The sequence below is a fragment of the Meles meles genome, chromosome 13 (genome assembly GCF_922984935.1).
Source record: "Meles meles chromosome 13, mMelMel3.1 paternal haplotype, whole genome shotgun sequence".
Classification (NCBI taxonomy): domain Eukaryota; kingdom Metazoa; phylum Chordata; class Mammalia; order Carnivora; family Mustelidae; genus Meles; species Meles meles.
Genome location: NC_060078.1, coordinates 30,197,887 through 30,213,462, shown reverse-complemented (window position 1 = coordinate 30,213,462; position 15,576 = coordinate 30,197,887). Strand labels below are relative to the sequence as shown.

Below are 15,576 nucleotides of genomic sequence, written 5' to 3'. Positions count from 1 at the left end.
AAGTCCCATTATCGCATTTGCCTTCCACCCCTCCTGGCACCAACTATCACAGGTCGGATTCTCCATGGAGCCAGGCAGAAAGTTTCTAAGGGAGCTCTCTCAGGATAGATAGCTGGAAGGGGACTGGAAGAAAGCTAGACTAAGCAAAGAAAGAAACTGCACTGCAAAGCCGTGTGTTGACGATCCTGTCAGGGAGCTTAAATCTGCAATTGCCCTTCTGAGTTACACGAAGTTCAGGAGAAGCGCCTGGCATTCATATGTTCCCACCAACCAGTCATTAGATGCCGGCTGCCCTGGGGAAAGGTGGAGCCTTGGACAAGGTGGCTCTTTTCAGCAGAGACTGGTTTGCATAAGTCCTCAGTGCTGACGAGGAGATCTGGACCGTGCAGAACAGGATTCATGAAAATGATGCTTACGAGCTTTTCAGAATTCAGGGGAACCAGGACGGGAAAAGCCTTCAAGAAGAGGAAGTGCTTGGACAAGAACAAGCTTCTTGTTCTCCCATAACTGTTTGCTTGATTTGCTAGTGAATAGGATTGGATTCTAGTTCCAAAATTTGCTCTGTAAAATAATCTCACAGATTACTTTGTTGATTAGACTTCTAGAAACATCTGAACAAAAATAATTATTTCCTGAGTTTAGAACAAGAGACCCCAGACAGCTTAGCACGTTGATTATAGTTCTGCTTTAATAGGATAAGATTTGAAAATACATAGATATCCAGGGAGAAAAGTAAAGCAGTATGAATTATTGGGAACATACTGTGCTTTACTTTGTGTATTCCATTTCTAATTGTAACAGCAATCATACTTCTCAATGAACAATGTCCACCAGCTCTGCAAACACATCCAGCGGTAACATTAGAGTAATACACTTTACACTGGACTTGTCAAACGGCCGTTCTATAAATTCATCGTGTGTTGCATCTGGGTTTTTCATAAGAAAAGAGGCATATCTATAATTCACAACCAGAGTCAGGTTTCTGAAGACTTAGATATGAAATATTGCCTGTCAACTTCCTTCTCAAACTGAACTTTTAAAATAAGTATAATTTATTCTTTAAAGCAATTTTATAGACAAGAGTGGTCTAGTTAATTTCATAATGACGTTGGTTGAATAGGATACAAAGGAAACACAGGTATTTTCCAGGACAACAGGATAAAGGAAGCTTTAAGAATTCACAAGAGAAAAAAGGTAATAAAACCTAAACTTCTTTTTCAGATGTTTTAAAGTTTCTATAAGACCTTTTGTTGCAAAAGTAATCATTTAACTATGATACATAAAATATATTGAATGCACTGCCTGACATTAAGATGGAAAACCCACTCTTTTACATAATAAAATCCTCTTCTGGTCCATCTTCGTCCTGGTTGTCTGATGGCAGATTTCTCTTCAGAGGCCGAAAGTTGTAATAAAACGCATTGTCTTCATCTACTGGTTGGTATTCCTCTTCAATTTCAATGAAGCCACTTCCAGATCCTGATCCTGATCCTGATCCTGATCCAGAGTCAGAGCCAGAGCCAGAGCCAGAACCAAAATAGTCCTCAGAAAATGGGAAGACATAATTCAAATTCTGGGGTCTTGTCATTCTGAAGTAAGGGAAAAATGAAAGGGAAAAAAAAAACAGTAATGTTTGAGACTTAACGAATATAATCATAATAAATTTTTTAAGATAGAAAATTAATGCAGCCAGCTGGTTGCTCAAATTAAAAGTTAAAAGTTTCCCAGTTATTCAAAGCTTTAAAACAAAAAACAAAGCAGACCTTTCTACACGTTGGCCTATACTTGTACTTAACTCATTCTATTTATCGGTCAACATCTATGCATTGCAGACTCATAATAAACAGTGCTACTTTTCTTACCACTAGCATAGTAATTCTGTACTTGGTAAATTTACTTAAGGAGTCATTTATTTAAAAAATTAAAAAAGAAGAAGCCTTTCCCATTTTCTTCCATTAAAGAAAGGACAAACAAGTGTAAATTAGCTTAGATAGATGACATTTTTTTTCTAACATAAAATTTCTACAAAACTTCTAATAATTCACAGGGCTTCAACAAAACTCATTCTTAAGAAATTCTCTGTAACTAGTTAAGCATTATGTTTACCACCAATTAACTAATTTCCTCTCAAAAAGGAAGTGTATTCATTCAGCTGGGCTCAGTTTGGTGGTTAGAAGTCCACTCGGCACCAAAGACCAGAGGAATGGTGTTACCCCTCAGTGGTAGAACAAGGCAACTAAGCATCTGAGACAAAAATTAATATTATAGTCTATGGGTCATTTTTTTCCATGAAAATAACAATCCACAGGCCATATAACAGATTAGAGCTCCACTCATGTGTGCGTTCAGTAAATATTGAACATCTGATCCCTGTTCTAAATGCCTAGTTAAGAATGGGGACTGAAAGATGAGGTCCCTGCTCAAGAAATTTAGAACTTACTGGGGAAGACAGACAATAAAAAATGAATAAATCAGGAAAACACGAGTCGGTGCTAAATGCCTTGCGGAGAAGTGAAATAGACTAATGTACTAGAGGGTGACCAGTGTGTTAGTTACACTGTGAGGTCAGGGGTAAGTGATCAGAGCCGGAAACACAGATCGGTAGCGCCATATGCACGCCCGCACGTGCGCACGCACAGTGGAAGCCATAGCAGAGGATGATGTCACCTAAAAAAAATTGCAGATGAAGAAAGGGCCTTGGACAGAATCAGGGCCACACCAACTTATTAAATACTGAACGGAGGAGAAAGAACAATCAAGGAAGCAGAAGAAAACTCTAGATAAGGTGGGGCCATGGAAGCCCAGAGAAGAACGAATTTCAAAGCAGGGGAAGGGGGTTGGGGGGGAGGCGGTCAACTGTTTTTGAAGGTAATAAGAAGCTGAGTAAGGAGAGAATTAGAGAAGTAAACAATGGATGTGTTGAGCAGGAGTAACCTCAGCCTTAACAAGGACTCTGAGTGGAAGGTGGGAACAGAAATTCAAACAGAAAGGGTAGAGGAGCGGGGAGATAGGAAGCTTCCCTTTCAGTAAGTTTTCCTGTGCAGAGGAGCAGAGAACAGGGCAATGGCTGGAAGGGATGCAGAGTCAAAGAAAAGAGTTCACCCAACTGTACGAGATGGTAGAGAATGTCTGCACACCAACAAGAAGAAGATACTGGGCTCAGAGGAGTCATGGCAGAGCTGACGTCCTAGAGAAGTAAAGCCAACTAGCGGATTGCGAGGAAACTCAGAGATGGGCGACGTTAAGGAAATACCTCGCTCTCTGGGCTAGAGGGGCAATGGAAGAAGGTGGTATTATCTGAGCCCAGCATCTGGCAGGAGAGAAGCCATGGGTGAGACAGAGGTAGGGCTTGAGAAGAAATATCCTGGTCTCCCCCTGTCTCCTATGCTCCCCCATCTCCCTCCTGTGCCTTCCATTGGCCAAATTCAGCCACAGACCTTGGAGCCTAAGAAAGGCAGAAGGTGGCATGAACACTCCCCACCCAGCACAGAGCAAGAAGGGAAATGGAAGATGGACAGGAGTGCAAATGGGCCCAGGACTGATACAAGAGCAGAGACAGTTCATTCATAAGTGTCAGGAGTGTGAGAGTAAGGAGGAAGCTTTCCTGGCTGAGGAAAGGGGAAGATCAAAGAGGTTTAAGAAGAGAAGAAATGGTGTAAAATAGCTGTTTTGGAGAACTTGGGTTATTCCTCTAACATTTTAGATTTAAATGAATTACTGTGGAAACCCCTGAGTTAAAACCAAAGAGGATGTTATAAAATCAGTTTCAGGCTTAATGCTGTGGGCTGAAGGCGGCAGCACGGGAGCAGGACGGCAGACTGGCCTTTTGAGGGTGGTGATGACGTCATCTCTCATGCAGTGATTGCCAGTGATGAAGAGAGTCACCCGGCCCCTCAGACAGATGATGGCCTTACCCAGCGTGGGCTTGATGATCCACTCAAGGAGAGTGACTTTCAACGGTTGATCTTTTAAGTCTAAGGAATAAGCCTTCTACGAGAATCCTTTTCATAATACAGTTTTGCTGCGTGTTATATAACTTTGATATTCACTGAAATAATTGATGCTAAGACAATTCCATTTTGGTTACTTACAAATTCCTGTTGGATCTTTTTTGCAAGTTTAAAGCAGGTTTGAGTTGATCAAGAAGAGGTCTGGCTTGCTCTCTGACAAGTCACGGCCATTTATTCTTCCTTCCCCTAATTTCTTTTTCACTACTATCTAATCTCAGTACATTTTTATCGCCCCTCAAATATCCCACACCTGTACTCCCCACTCTAGTCCTCTCTCTCCTCCAGCCCTCCAGGACCACTTGTCTATCTCCCACCTTTATAGATTAGCCTATTCCGGACATTTCACATCGACAGAATCATACAACGTGAGGCTTCTGTGTCTGCTTTCTTTCACGTTGCGTAGTGTTTTCAGGACTCATTCATATATGAGATACTGATAGCTTGTATCAGTAGTTTGTTCTCTCTTTGGGCCAAATAATAGTCCGCTTTATGGAAATACTATGCTTTGTTTACCCACTCAGTTGACAGACTCCGATTGGGTTTCAGTGGATACTGTGCTCTGCTTACATAAATAATGTTCACTTGTTTCCAGTACTTGCTGGTGAAAACTACTCGATGTCTGTCTCTGTCCCCACAAAAAGACCTTACAAAAGTATAGATGAGGGGCGCCTGAGTGGCTCAGTAGGTTAAAGTTTCTGCCTTCGGCTCAGATCTTGATTCCAGGGTCCTGGGATCGAGCCCCACATTGGGTTCACTGCTTGGCGGGAGGCCTGCTTCCCCATCTCTCCCTCTGCCTGCTTCTCTGCCTACTTGTGATCTCTGTTTGTCAAATAAATAAATAAAATCTTTTTTAAAAAGTATAGATGAATCGTGCATTCTTGCATATCTCAAATGCCAGTAAACACAGTACTGTTTTATTACGTACTGGGGAGCGAGACCCAAACCATCAAAGCAAGAGGCTGAAGAAAGACATTCTGGACAACGCTCCCATCTCCAAGCCAAGATCATAACAGATATGGGTGAAAGAAAAATAAGGGAAAGTTCACTTACGAAGAAGGGTCGGTCCTCGGAGGATGGATTCTGTTGGATTCCCCTGGAAGCAAGTTTAACACGGGTCCCTTTTCATCAATGCAGTTTGCAGAATTGCCGTCAGGACTGCAGCGTACCCACTGGTACCTGGCTCTGCGCACAGGAGAACCTGCCCAAACAAGGAAGCCACGTGGTTAATTCGTATCTCTTATACTGCTTCTAATCACCCTGTTCCTAAGAAATTTTTGATTCAGTTGGTTCTAAATTTGGCAGAAGGTAAGGTGTGGGCAGGTTTTATGACCGTAAATATAATAGGTGTACCCGCTGTGTGCCAGCCTTTTATACACATTGTCCTCACAACAACCCTGAAAAGTAGTTCAGAGTTTAAGGTTAGAATAGGGCTTTGGCAGGGGCACCTGGGTGGCTCAGTCAGTCAAGCATCTGGGATCAGGTCATGATCCCAGGGTCCTGGGATCGAGCCCCACATCGGGCTCCCTGCTCAGTGGGGAGCCTGCTTCTCCCTCTCCCACTCTCCCTGCTTGTGTGCCCTCTCTCGTTGTGTCTTTCTTTGTCAAATAAATAAATACAATCTTAAAAAAAAAAAAAAAAGAATAGGCTTTGGCAAACAGCTGCCCGGAGTAATGTCCCAGCTCTGCTACCAGTGAGCTGTACTTTTCTAAAAATAAAATAAAATAAGTAAATAACTCTTTAAAAAGTGGGGGGGGGGGGCTGGGTGGCTCAGTGGGTTAAGCCTCTGTCTTATGCTCAGGTCATGATCCCAGGGTCCTGAGATGGAGCCCCGCATCTGGCTCTTTGCTCAGCAGGGAGCCTGCTTCCCCCTCTGCCTGCCTCTCTGCCTCCTTGTGATCTCTCTATCCAATAAAAAAATAAAATCTTAAAAAAAAAAAAAAAGCAGCATCAGCTCTCTGGAGACTGATATCGATTCTCCAGGGTAGATTATTAAGTTTTTAAAAAGTAAGGAACACTATGCATGTGGTAACACGTGTGTTTGTGTTTTTAAGACTGTATTTACATACATGCTTACGTGATGTATCTTGAACCTCTGAACAGATACAGAACAAACAGCCTCCTTGAGGGAATTGGTAGGCAGAAGACAGTGGTACGTTACTGCATATCCTTTGAAGCTTTATTTATTTATTTTTGCAAGAGAAAGAGAGAGAGAGAGAAGGTAGGGGGGATGAGTGGGGGAGGGGCAGAGGGAGAAGCAGACTCCCCGCTGGTCTGGGACAGCCAGTCGTCCAAAATGGGTTAGTTCTGTCACTGCCTGAAGCCTGGAGGTAAGGTAGCAAGATAACATGCAATGTCTGCCCCTTACTGGCTATGTATCCTTGACCAACTTACTTAACCTTCCTGTACCTCCGTAGATCGAATAATGAGATATAAACGCTAGGTTCTTAGAATAACACCTGGCACCAGGTCCGAGCTCTCTCCATGCTAGTTTCTCTGATGAGGAGGAAGACCACGGTGACCAATCTCTGCTAGTGGACAGCTTATAGGGATCAAGAATTTAAATACTCATTCTACAATTTGGTATCTGATTCTCAATTTCTCATCTTTCAAAGATGAATAACAGAGCCCCAAAGAGTTCCAGTCCAAACTAGATAACAGTATGTAAAACATCTAGCACAAATCTTTGCGTATGGTATTTACTATGTTTTCTTTTTCTTTCTCCGTCTCTGATCCTTTCTCAGCAGCCTAAGTCTGGCATCTGGTTGCTACTTAGGAGCCCCGTTATTGTACGTGGGGTAGAAACCCAACATCTCCAGCAGAGGGCGCCAGCTTCACGCTCTGTGCCGGCTAGATCAGGGCTGTCCAACAGCGTTAAGACAACCACACAGGTTATTTTCAGTGTTCTAGCAGCCATATTTTTATTTTTTAAATTTTTTATTTCTTTTTTTTATAAACATATAATGTATTTTTATCCCCAGGGGTACAGGTCTGTGAATCACCAGGTTTACACACTTCACAGCACTCACCATAGCACATACCCTCCCCAATGTCCATAACCCCACTCCCCCTCTGCCAACCCCCCCTCCCCCCAGCAACCCTCAGTTTGTTTTGTGAGATTAAGAGTCACTTATGGTTTGTCTCCCTCCCAATCCCATCTTGTTTCATTTATTCTCCTATCCCCCTAACCCCCCATGTTGCATCTCCACGTCCTCATATCAGGGAGATCATATGATAGTTGTCTTACTCCGATTGACTTATTTCACTAAGCATGATACCCTCTAGTTCCATCCACGTTGTCGCAAATGGCAAGATTTCATTTCTTTTGATGGCTAGCAGCCATATTTTTAAAAGTAAAAAGAGACAAGCGAAATTAATGTCAACACATCTTACTCAGTCAATGTATTCAGATATTGCCACTTAATATAAATATATTAAGCAATATAAAAGTTATTAATGAATATCTTACGTTTTTCTTTTCATGTAAGTCTCCAAATCTGTGTCTATTTTGCACTTAACAGCACATGTCAGTTTGGACTTTGGCCACATTTCAAGTGCTCGGAAGCTATCGTTCTGGACAGGGTAGGTCTAGGCATTCTCCTTTACATGCAACTGGTGTGCATGCAACTGAGGTAATGTTTGCAGAGATAGGAAGTTACCCAGAAAAGCAAAACTAAAACTTTAGGAGGAAGCATCTAGGTGAAAGACTGTATTTTTTCACCCACGTAAAAAAATACAACTTTGGACAATTATGAAAACAAATTCTAAAATACAAAATCCATCCCCCATGCTTCGCCCCAGAATTCATAATCTCAGTTTTTGAAATTTATAGAGGGATTTCTTGGGGAGCCTGGCTGGCTCAGGTAGGGGAGCATGAGACTCTTGATCTCAGGGTTGTAAGTTCAAGCTCCACATCGGGTGTAGAGATGACTTAAAAATAAAATCTATTTTGAAAAAAGAGGGGCTTCTTTTTGGGGGGGTGATAGGAGACTGTGGTGATAGTTGCATATATCTATCAATATACATGAAAAAACACATTGAGCTGTACACTTTATTTTTTAAGAATGTATTTATTTATTTATTTGAGAGGGAGAGAGAGTGAGTGAGCAAGAGAGAGAGAGAGAGCACAAGCCAGAGGAAGAGACAGGAGAGAAGCAGACTCTCACTGAGCAAGGAGTGAGATGCAGGACTCGATCCCAGGACACTGGGATCATGACCTGAGCTGAAGGCAGATGCTTAACCGACTGAGCCACCCAGGCACCCCTGAACTATACACTTTAAATGGATAAACCGTATGGTTTGTGAAGACTATTTCAATGAAGCTGTTTAAAAACTTGTAGAAGTCTCCCCACTTCCCCCCCAAAAAAGTTTATCTAATCTGGGGCTGATCGTTTTCAGTCAGCTCCAAAATAAAAAGCATGGTTACAGACACAAAGTTCCTGGCGTATCTACTGAAGGGTATTGGCATGATGTGAATTCAACAGTGTCAGCCTCTGCTGTCGTGGGACTACCTTGACTCTATCTTGATGGGAGCAATGTCTTATGATTACCGTAACTGGGGGAAAAAAAAAGAAAGAAAGAAAGAAAAGGGAGAATGCTAGTGGACACAAAGGTTATCTTCCTCAAAAGCCCCACCTGCTGGATCTGCTGGTTAATTTTGTGGTGGATTCCAGGGAAAAGAATGGTTTTATTTAGAATCCTTTCCCTCGCTGTCCCCACCACCACACACGCGTGCGCGCGCACACACACACACACACACACAATGTCACTAGTCCTGCTTTACCAAAATGCTATCTAAGAATGAACATTACTCCTGTCATCCCTCTGCATCTTTCTTTAAAAATATTTTTACTTTTTATTTTATTAAAGTAGTCTCCATGGCCAACACTGGGCTCGAACTCACAACCATGAGATCGAGAGTCACATGCTCTATGAACTAAGCCAGTCAAGTGCTCCTCTCTGCATCTTTCTATACTTTTATATCAAAATTTCCCTAACGTCATCACAATTTACCAATTTCCTGTTCTTAATGGAGATTTGCTACAGGTTTGTTAAAGCAACTTAAGTGGAAAGTGCCATGGGGGGTTAAAAAAAAAGATCATTTTTGTTCATTGTTTTGGTAGCACTGAAACAGACATCACGTCACTAAGCTGGAGTTGCTTCCTATTGGACAATCAATTCCACAATACATGTAAGGTTCCCCCAACCCTGCATGGTTTGACAAGCTATAAACGTTCCACGTTTACTTTCAATTTCTCTCTCTCTAACCCTCAGTTCAGTGGTAAACTTTATAGCAAGTCTACCATAGTCAAAGCAAGGTTTTTTGTTTTAAATAAAGAAAATCTCAAAGTCATAAGTTCAAGTCTCATAAGGGGCCCCTGGGTGGCTTAGTCATTAAGCGTCTGCCTTCGGCTCAGGTCATGGTCCCAGGGTCCTGAGATCGTGTCCCACATGAGGCTCCCTGCTCAGCAGGAAGCCTGCTTCTCCCTCTCCCACTAACCCTGCTTGTGGTCTCTCACTATCTCTCCCTCTCTGTCAAATAAATAAAATCTTAAAAAAAAAAAAAGTTCGAGTCCCATGTTGGGTGTAGCAATTACTTAAAAATAAAATCCTTAAAGGGGTGCCTGGGTGACTCAGTGGGTTAAGTGTTGACTCTTGATCTCAGCTCAGGTCTTGATCTCAGGGTCATAAGTTCAAGGCCCTTGTTGGTCTCCACACTCGGCGTGGAGCCTCCTTAAGGAAAAAAATATTTAAAGAGAGAGGGAGGAAGGAAAGAAGGAAGGAAGAAAATCTCTAATCTACCTAGAAGACGGCCAAGCTGCAACAGAAAGTTAACTCTGACTCTGAAACCAGATAACCGCTTCTAGCATTAACTAGTTGTAACCGGCCTAAAGCAAGTCTCAAATATTTCTCAAGAGGTTAATCTAAATAGCAAATGAGAGGTGAATGCAAGATCAAATTTCTTTCTATAAATCAGTGTTAATTTCTCCTCACGGGGAATGTGATGATCATTTATGAGAGAATGGATACGAAATCACTTTACAATCAAACAGCAGCACACACGGGTGGAATCAGTATCTACTATAATCTAGGGAGTGTGGAGTGAACACATGATCTGGCCACACCTGTATCACGGATCTTCCATTTTCTCTCTTTATGGGCATCTTAAAAAAAAAAAAAAAACCAGACCTTATCAATAACCAATAATTCCCTGGCGCTCTACATTAAATCAATAGCCACCTGTGCTCTCCAGGATCTCCTGCACATTGCCAAATTTCCCATCCTCTGCACCTGACAGATACAATTTTACATCCTGTCTTGACTTGGGTTTGACTTATTGTACCTGATACAGGCTGAATTGTGTCCCATCGATTCGTATGTTGAAGTCCTAACCCTCAGTATCTCAGAATGGGATTATATCTCAAGATAGGGCCTTCACAGAGGTACTTAAGGGATAATGAGTTCATATAGATGAGCCCTAGTCCAATATGGCTGGTGTCCTTAGAAGAAGAGACACTGACGTGCACACACACACACACATGGAGGAAGCACCATGTGAAGACAGAGGGAAGATGGGCTTCTCCAAGCCAAGGAGAGAGGCTTCAGAATGAAACCTGCCCCACTGGCATCTTGATTTTGGACTTTGAGTCTCCAGAACTGTGAGAAAATATATTTCCATTAAGCCACACCAGTCTGGGCACTGTGCAGCCTCAGCAAACTAATACAGTGAGACGTTTTGAATATGTTCAGCAAAAGCAAGTCAAAAGCCAGGTTTGAGCAGTTCAGTCAAATCAATGGTTTAAATAAACATTTTTTTTTTTTTTTAAAGATGGGGGAAGAATGCTGTCGAATGGCACCTGGCGTCCCATGGATGGATGGGCAATGGTGGCGCGCCTCCGGCATGGCTGCCTGGAGCCGCCAGCACGCGCTGCCATGGGTGGGCATCTCTTTCCCTTCTTATTCAGATGCGGGCACAAACCCTTAATTCCAACACCAGGGGCAATTCTCCTTTGGAAATACCCTCATTTTTCAGTTCATTCACTCTATCTTTCTTGGTTCCTTTTCCAACAAAAAGCTAAACCTGCCAGGTCATGACATAAATGCTAGTACTTTATACATTTTCATAACGGTTTCTCACTTTCTGATGAATACCTTGTTCAAAAGGAATGTTTTTGCTGTTTAAAAAATGTTATTTATTTAATTGAGAAAGAGAGAGAGAGCATGAGCAGGGGCAGGGAGCCAGACGTGGGGCTCAATCCCAGGTCCCCGAGGATCATGACCCAAGCCACCCAGGCATGCAGAAATGTTTCTGTTTCAATTCCAGTTTTACCTACCGAATCTTAGTGGGGAATGTGACATTTTGGGGAAATCTCGACTATGTAAAGACTGACTTAGCTCTGGCGGGGGTGGACACCCCCCCCCAATAGTCACTCGAGTTTGCGCTACAGATGTAGACCTCGTTACTCAGGATCTTGTCAGAACACATTAGGGAATTATTTCATCAAGCTCCAGATTTTCCCTAGAAGACCCAAGACTGTTTCTTAAAATCAATCGTTTTATGCTTTAAAAATTACAGATTATTAAAAAAATTAAAAATACATGATTAGTAGAAAAGTTTCAGCGACATTACTTGCAGTTATTTTCTTCAATAATTGTATAACAAGAAGAAAATTATTTTATAAGTTTCCAATATATAATGAATATATCTGAGATTATCTGTACAATTTCATTTCCACCAGAAGTAAAAATGGGACAACAAGAAGTCACTTCAAAGAAACAAATCCAGGACATGTGTGTCACTGTTAAGTCACTATTTCTTGTACAAATTGGGAAAACGTAAATAATTTTCCCCTATAAATTCTCCTGTCTGTTTATCAGGCCATGACCTTCTGCCTTATTTAGACATGATCCCATATTTACCAAAAGAGAAGAAACTGTATTCTTCTTTCAAACTGGTCGTTTCTGTTGTCCTCATCATAAGGATATGAAGTTGTTTCAGTCTGACTAAACAACCCTAAATGCTAGAGAAATCTAACAAGAAATTTCCAAATGTAATGTCTCTGCGCAACAGCACAAATATTAAAATTCACTGGTCTCTCTTTAAACCAAGAGGGTTTGTACTATGTCTAACCATAGTTGACTTTTCACTAAGAACTCATTAAAAAAAGGAAAAAATATGCAGTCAAATTTACTCTGATTTTTAAAGTAGATCACTTTCCACTGTTAGAATAATTATGACACTACCATAATATATTAAAACTTGGGTGGGACTGATATAAACCCTTAGGGAGAGGTAGGTACTCTCTCAATGGTCCATTTTCTCCTGTGTTCCGTTCTGGAGTTTTAAAAAATTTTTTCACTTAAAATTCAATTTAACTAAACTACGGTATAGTATTCAGTTTCAGAGGTAGAGTTTAGAGACTCGTCAGTTGACTTTCCTTGAGGTTTTAGAAGTTATAAACTATACCTTTTTAAAAAAAAAAAAAGATTTTATTTATTTATTTATTTATTAGAGAGATGGAGAGAGAACACAAGTAGGCAGAGAGGCAGGCAGAGGCGAAGGGGGAAGCAGGCTCCCTGCTGAGCAGGGATCCCGATGTGGGGCTTGATCCCAGGGCCCCAGGATCATGACCTGAGGTGAAGGCAGCTACTTAACCGACTGAGCCATCCAGGCACCCTAAACTATACCTCTTCATCCCAAAATAAAAGAGCATGATTCAAGTATGGTGAGAGTTTACGAGGCCACACCTGTCTCAGGGTGTCATTTTTCTTAACTAAACTCACACTAAAGAGTTCAGCATCCCCCCTCCATCCTTTCTCTTTGCCTCCTTGCCTATGATATAATACATTCTGTACCTTAAAGTGAATATAATCATTTGTGTGGCCCCCTGGGCTTGCAAAGATAGAGGGGGAGGAGGACGAGATTCCTGGGTCTTACCTTGAACTGAAGAATCCAAAACCAGGAGGAGGGCAAGAGCCAGGGCGAGCCTACTGCCCAAGGGGAGCGGCTGCATGGTGACCGGCTTGCCTCAGCTCTGCTGCCTGCACGCTGACCTCACGATGAGGAAATGCAGCAGGGTGCACTCTGTCCCTTTTAGAAAAAGTTCCAAAACCTCAAACCCTGCCCAGAACCCACGTCACGATTTCCTGAACAAATAGAGATCCACATCAAAACCCAGCAAGATAAAAAAGAAGAAGAAGACAGCAAACGCACTATTCATACCTGTTATGAAACTTCACTGGACTCTCCCGGGTCTGCTTTTTCGAAAGTTTTGTTGTTTGCCACTTGCCTGTTCGTCATTTTTTCCCACTAAAGCAGCAGAATCAGCATTTGGTATAGTCTGTTTTTCCCTTTCTTCAATGAACCACCCAAACACCAGATGGTTAACCAGAGAGTGTGGACTGCCCTGGGGGCGAGGGAAGCTGGGGGGGGGGGGGGGGGCTGCCGTTCCATCACTGAGGACCTTCGACCTAAAATATGAATGTTCTCCTTCATCGGGGTAGCCTAGCTCACTGAGTCAAGCTCCAGAGGGGAGGGTTCAAAGAGGAGGTCTCCTCTAGGAGGAAGTGGTCTCCAATGTCAGAGAGCCGGTGTCCTCTCCTCTGACCCTGCTGCTTGCCCTTGGCCGCGGGGCCTGCCCTCTACCTCCAGAACCCGGGGAGGACTTCCAGTCGCCAAGAACTGGCTCAGAGAAATGATCTCCGCGTTCCTCTGCTCCTTCACACCAAGTATCTCTCATCGTTCGTTCCACTTACACTTTTCCTCTGCTCCCCCGGGTAAGATTTTCAACTTGGTTTTGGCGCTCCCTGGCCTTGGAGGCGCCGGGGAATCAGAAACAAGCCGAGCGGTCCTCTCAGCGGGCTGCGGGAGCTCAGAAAACCCACTCGCCACAGCCCCGGTTCCCAGGTCCTGGGCATCGCGCCGAGACCTCGGAAGGACGGTGGGACACCCCGTACAGACAGTAAACACCCGCGGTTATCATGTGTTCTGGCCCTGGGGGCGCGCACTGTTTCCTTCTAGTCAAGGCTCAGCCACTCTCCCTCTCAAGGCCTCTCCCTCCAGCCCCCCTTTCCCTTTGCACCCTCGCTCTCCAGTCCTCTGCCACGAGGGAGGGGTTTCCCTTCTCTTGTCTTCAGCTTCCTGCTGATTCCTTTACCATTTCCTGCCGAGGACAGGCCTCAGAATCTAATCGCTGGGGAGCTGTGGTGCCAGTCCCCGAGGGTCATGAAGGAAGGTCCTCCTGACCGTCCTCAGAACGAGCGCAAGTGCGCCCAGGGACTCCTGTTGTGCTGTGAGGACCCCCCGTGTCACAACCCCAGTGGGTTCCCTACTATGAGTATTGGTGTCAGCTTGAAATAACAGCCCTCGTCCTCGGTCCCTTTTAACCTTATCCCCAATTTAAAACCCTGGCCCCATCCGGGTTTTATCAAACCAATAATCCCCATCAGCAGCTTCAGTAAAGCCCTGCAAAGCCTCGGGACCGCTCAGAGCACGGTATGGTGATTCTTTAAAAAATAATAATAATAAATGGTTTGGAGTTCTCAAACATTTCCTTCTTCTCCCACTATTCTGACCACCAGCAGTTTCCCTCACTTCGCAGGCAGAGATGCCGGCCACCGACTCCTTGTTCTCGTTCTGGGTTCTCGTTCTGACGATGGCAAGGGAAGCCAAGGAGACAGTGCCCGTGAAAGCTCAAGGCTGCGATCGTGGTGCTGCTCTGGGCTGGGTCCCTACCATCTTCTTGCCCAAAGTTGCCTCCATTGACCAAAGACGATCCTTATCGGTCCACAAACCTTACCCTCTACAACAAATAAACCTGTAATCCATAATTTTAAAAGACCAGTTCTGTTCTGGATTTAATCCTTCATTTACCAGGCAACCTGAAATGCACGTGCTTTACTTGGCACTCAACTGATTTGCCCATGAAACGGGCCTCTCTATTCCTTAACAATCGCCCTGGAACAGCACACACATCAGGGACGCATCTAAAAGAGCCATCAATGTGCCCGCCTCCTCCCCTCTTCACGCAAACACGTCTTTTTACTAGCCATCGGTTTTGGGGTGGTCTTTTTTAAAAGCAGATTTTTAAAAAGATTTTATTTATTTATTTGACAGAGAGAGAGAGATCACAAGTAGGCAGAGGCAGGCAGAGAGAGAGGGGGAAGCAGGCTCCCTACTGAGTAGAGAGCCAGGATGCAGGGCTTAATTCCAGGACCGTGAGATTATGAGCTGAGCCAAAAGGCAGAGGCTTAACCCACTGAGCCACACAGGCACCCCTAAAAAGCAGATCCTTTTAGAGCACTTGAAACTCTCTGCATCACAACTCAGCAAAATACTTGTTAAGACATTGAGATGACTTGAGGTTGTCAGAAGGGATACTGAGGGCAGCCCAAAACTGCTTGGAGGGATGGCTCCCAGGCTCATTTCTCTTCTCTTCTTTTCTTTCCTTCTTTCTTTTTTTTTTAAGCCCTAAGTTAAAAAGACTGCCACTCAGTAGCCTCTATGACCTCCTGGGCTCCTCAGTGAGATGGTCTTGACTCTGAACTGGGCACTACACCAAAAAATCCA

General features: G+C 43.4%; 1 protein-coding gene across 1 annotated transcript; it reads right to left on the bottom strand.

The window, feature by feature from the left end:
• Positions 1–670: 670 nt before the first annotated feature.
• SRGN (serglycin) lies at positions 671–13,098 on the bottom strand. Its single transcript, XM_046028101.1, has 3 exons — positions 12,946–13,098; positions 5,061–5,208; positions 671–1,589 (listed from the first exon to the last, which is right to left on the bottom strand). Exons 1-3 carry the CDS (start codon positions 13,019–13,021, stop codon positions 1,331–1,333), a joined length of 483 nt encoding a protein of 160 aa, XP_045884057.1. The 5' UTR covers positions 13,022–13,098; the 3' UTR covers positions 671–1,330.
• Positions 13,099–15,576: the final 2,478 nt, after the last annotated feature.

What these genes read in the sequence shown, in the direction of transcription:
- SRGN (XM_046028101.1), bottom strand. Translation starts at nt 13,021, where the DNA reads ATGCAGCCGCTCCCCTTGGGCAGTAGGCTCGCCCTGGCTCTTGCCCTC. An exon ending in TTTGGATTCTTCAGTTCAAG is followed by an intron (nt 5,209 to 12,945) that starts GTAAGACCCAGG and finishes TTGTTTGGGCAG; the next exon opens with GTTCTCCTGTGCGCAGAGCC. An exon ending in CCGAGGACCGACCCTTCTTC is followed by an intron (nt 1,590 to 5,060) that starts GTAAGTGAACTT and finishes CCCTTACTTCAG; the next exon opens with AATGACAAGACCCCAGAATT.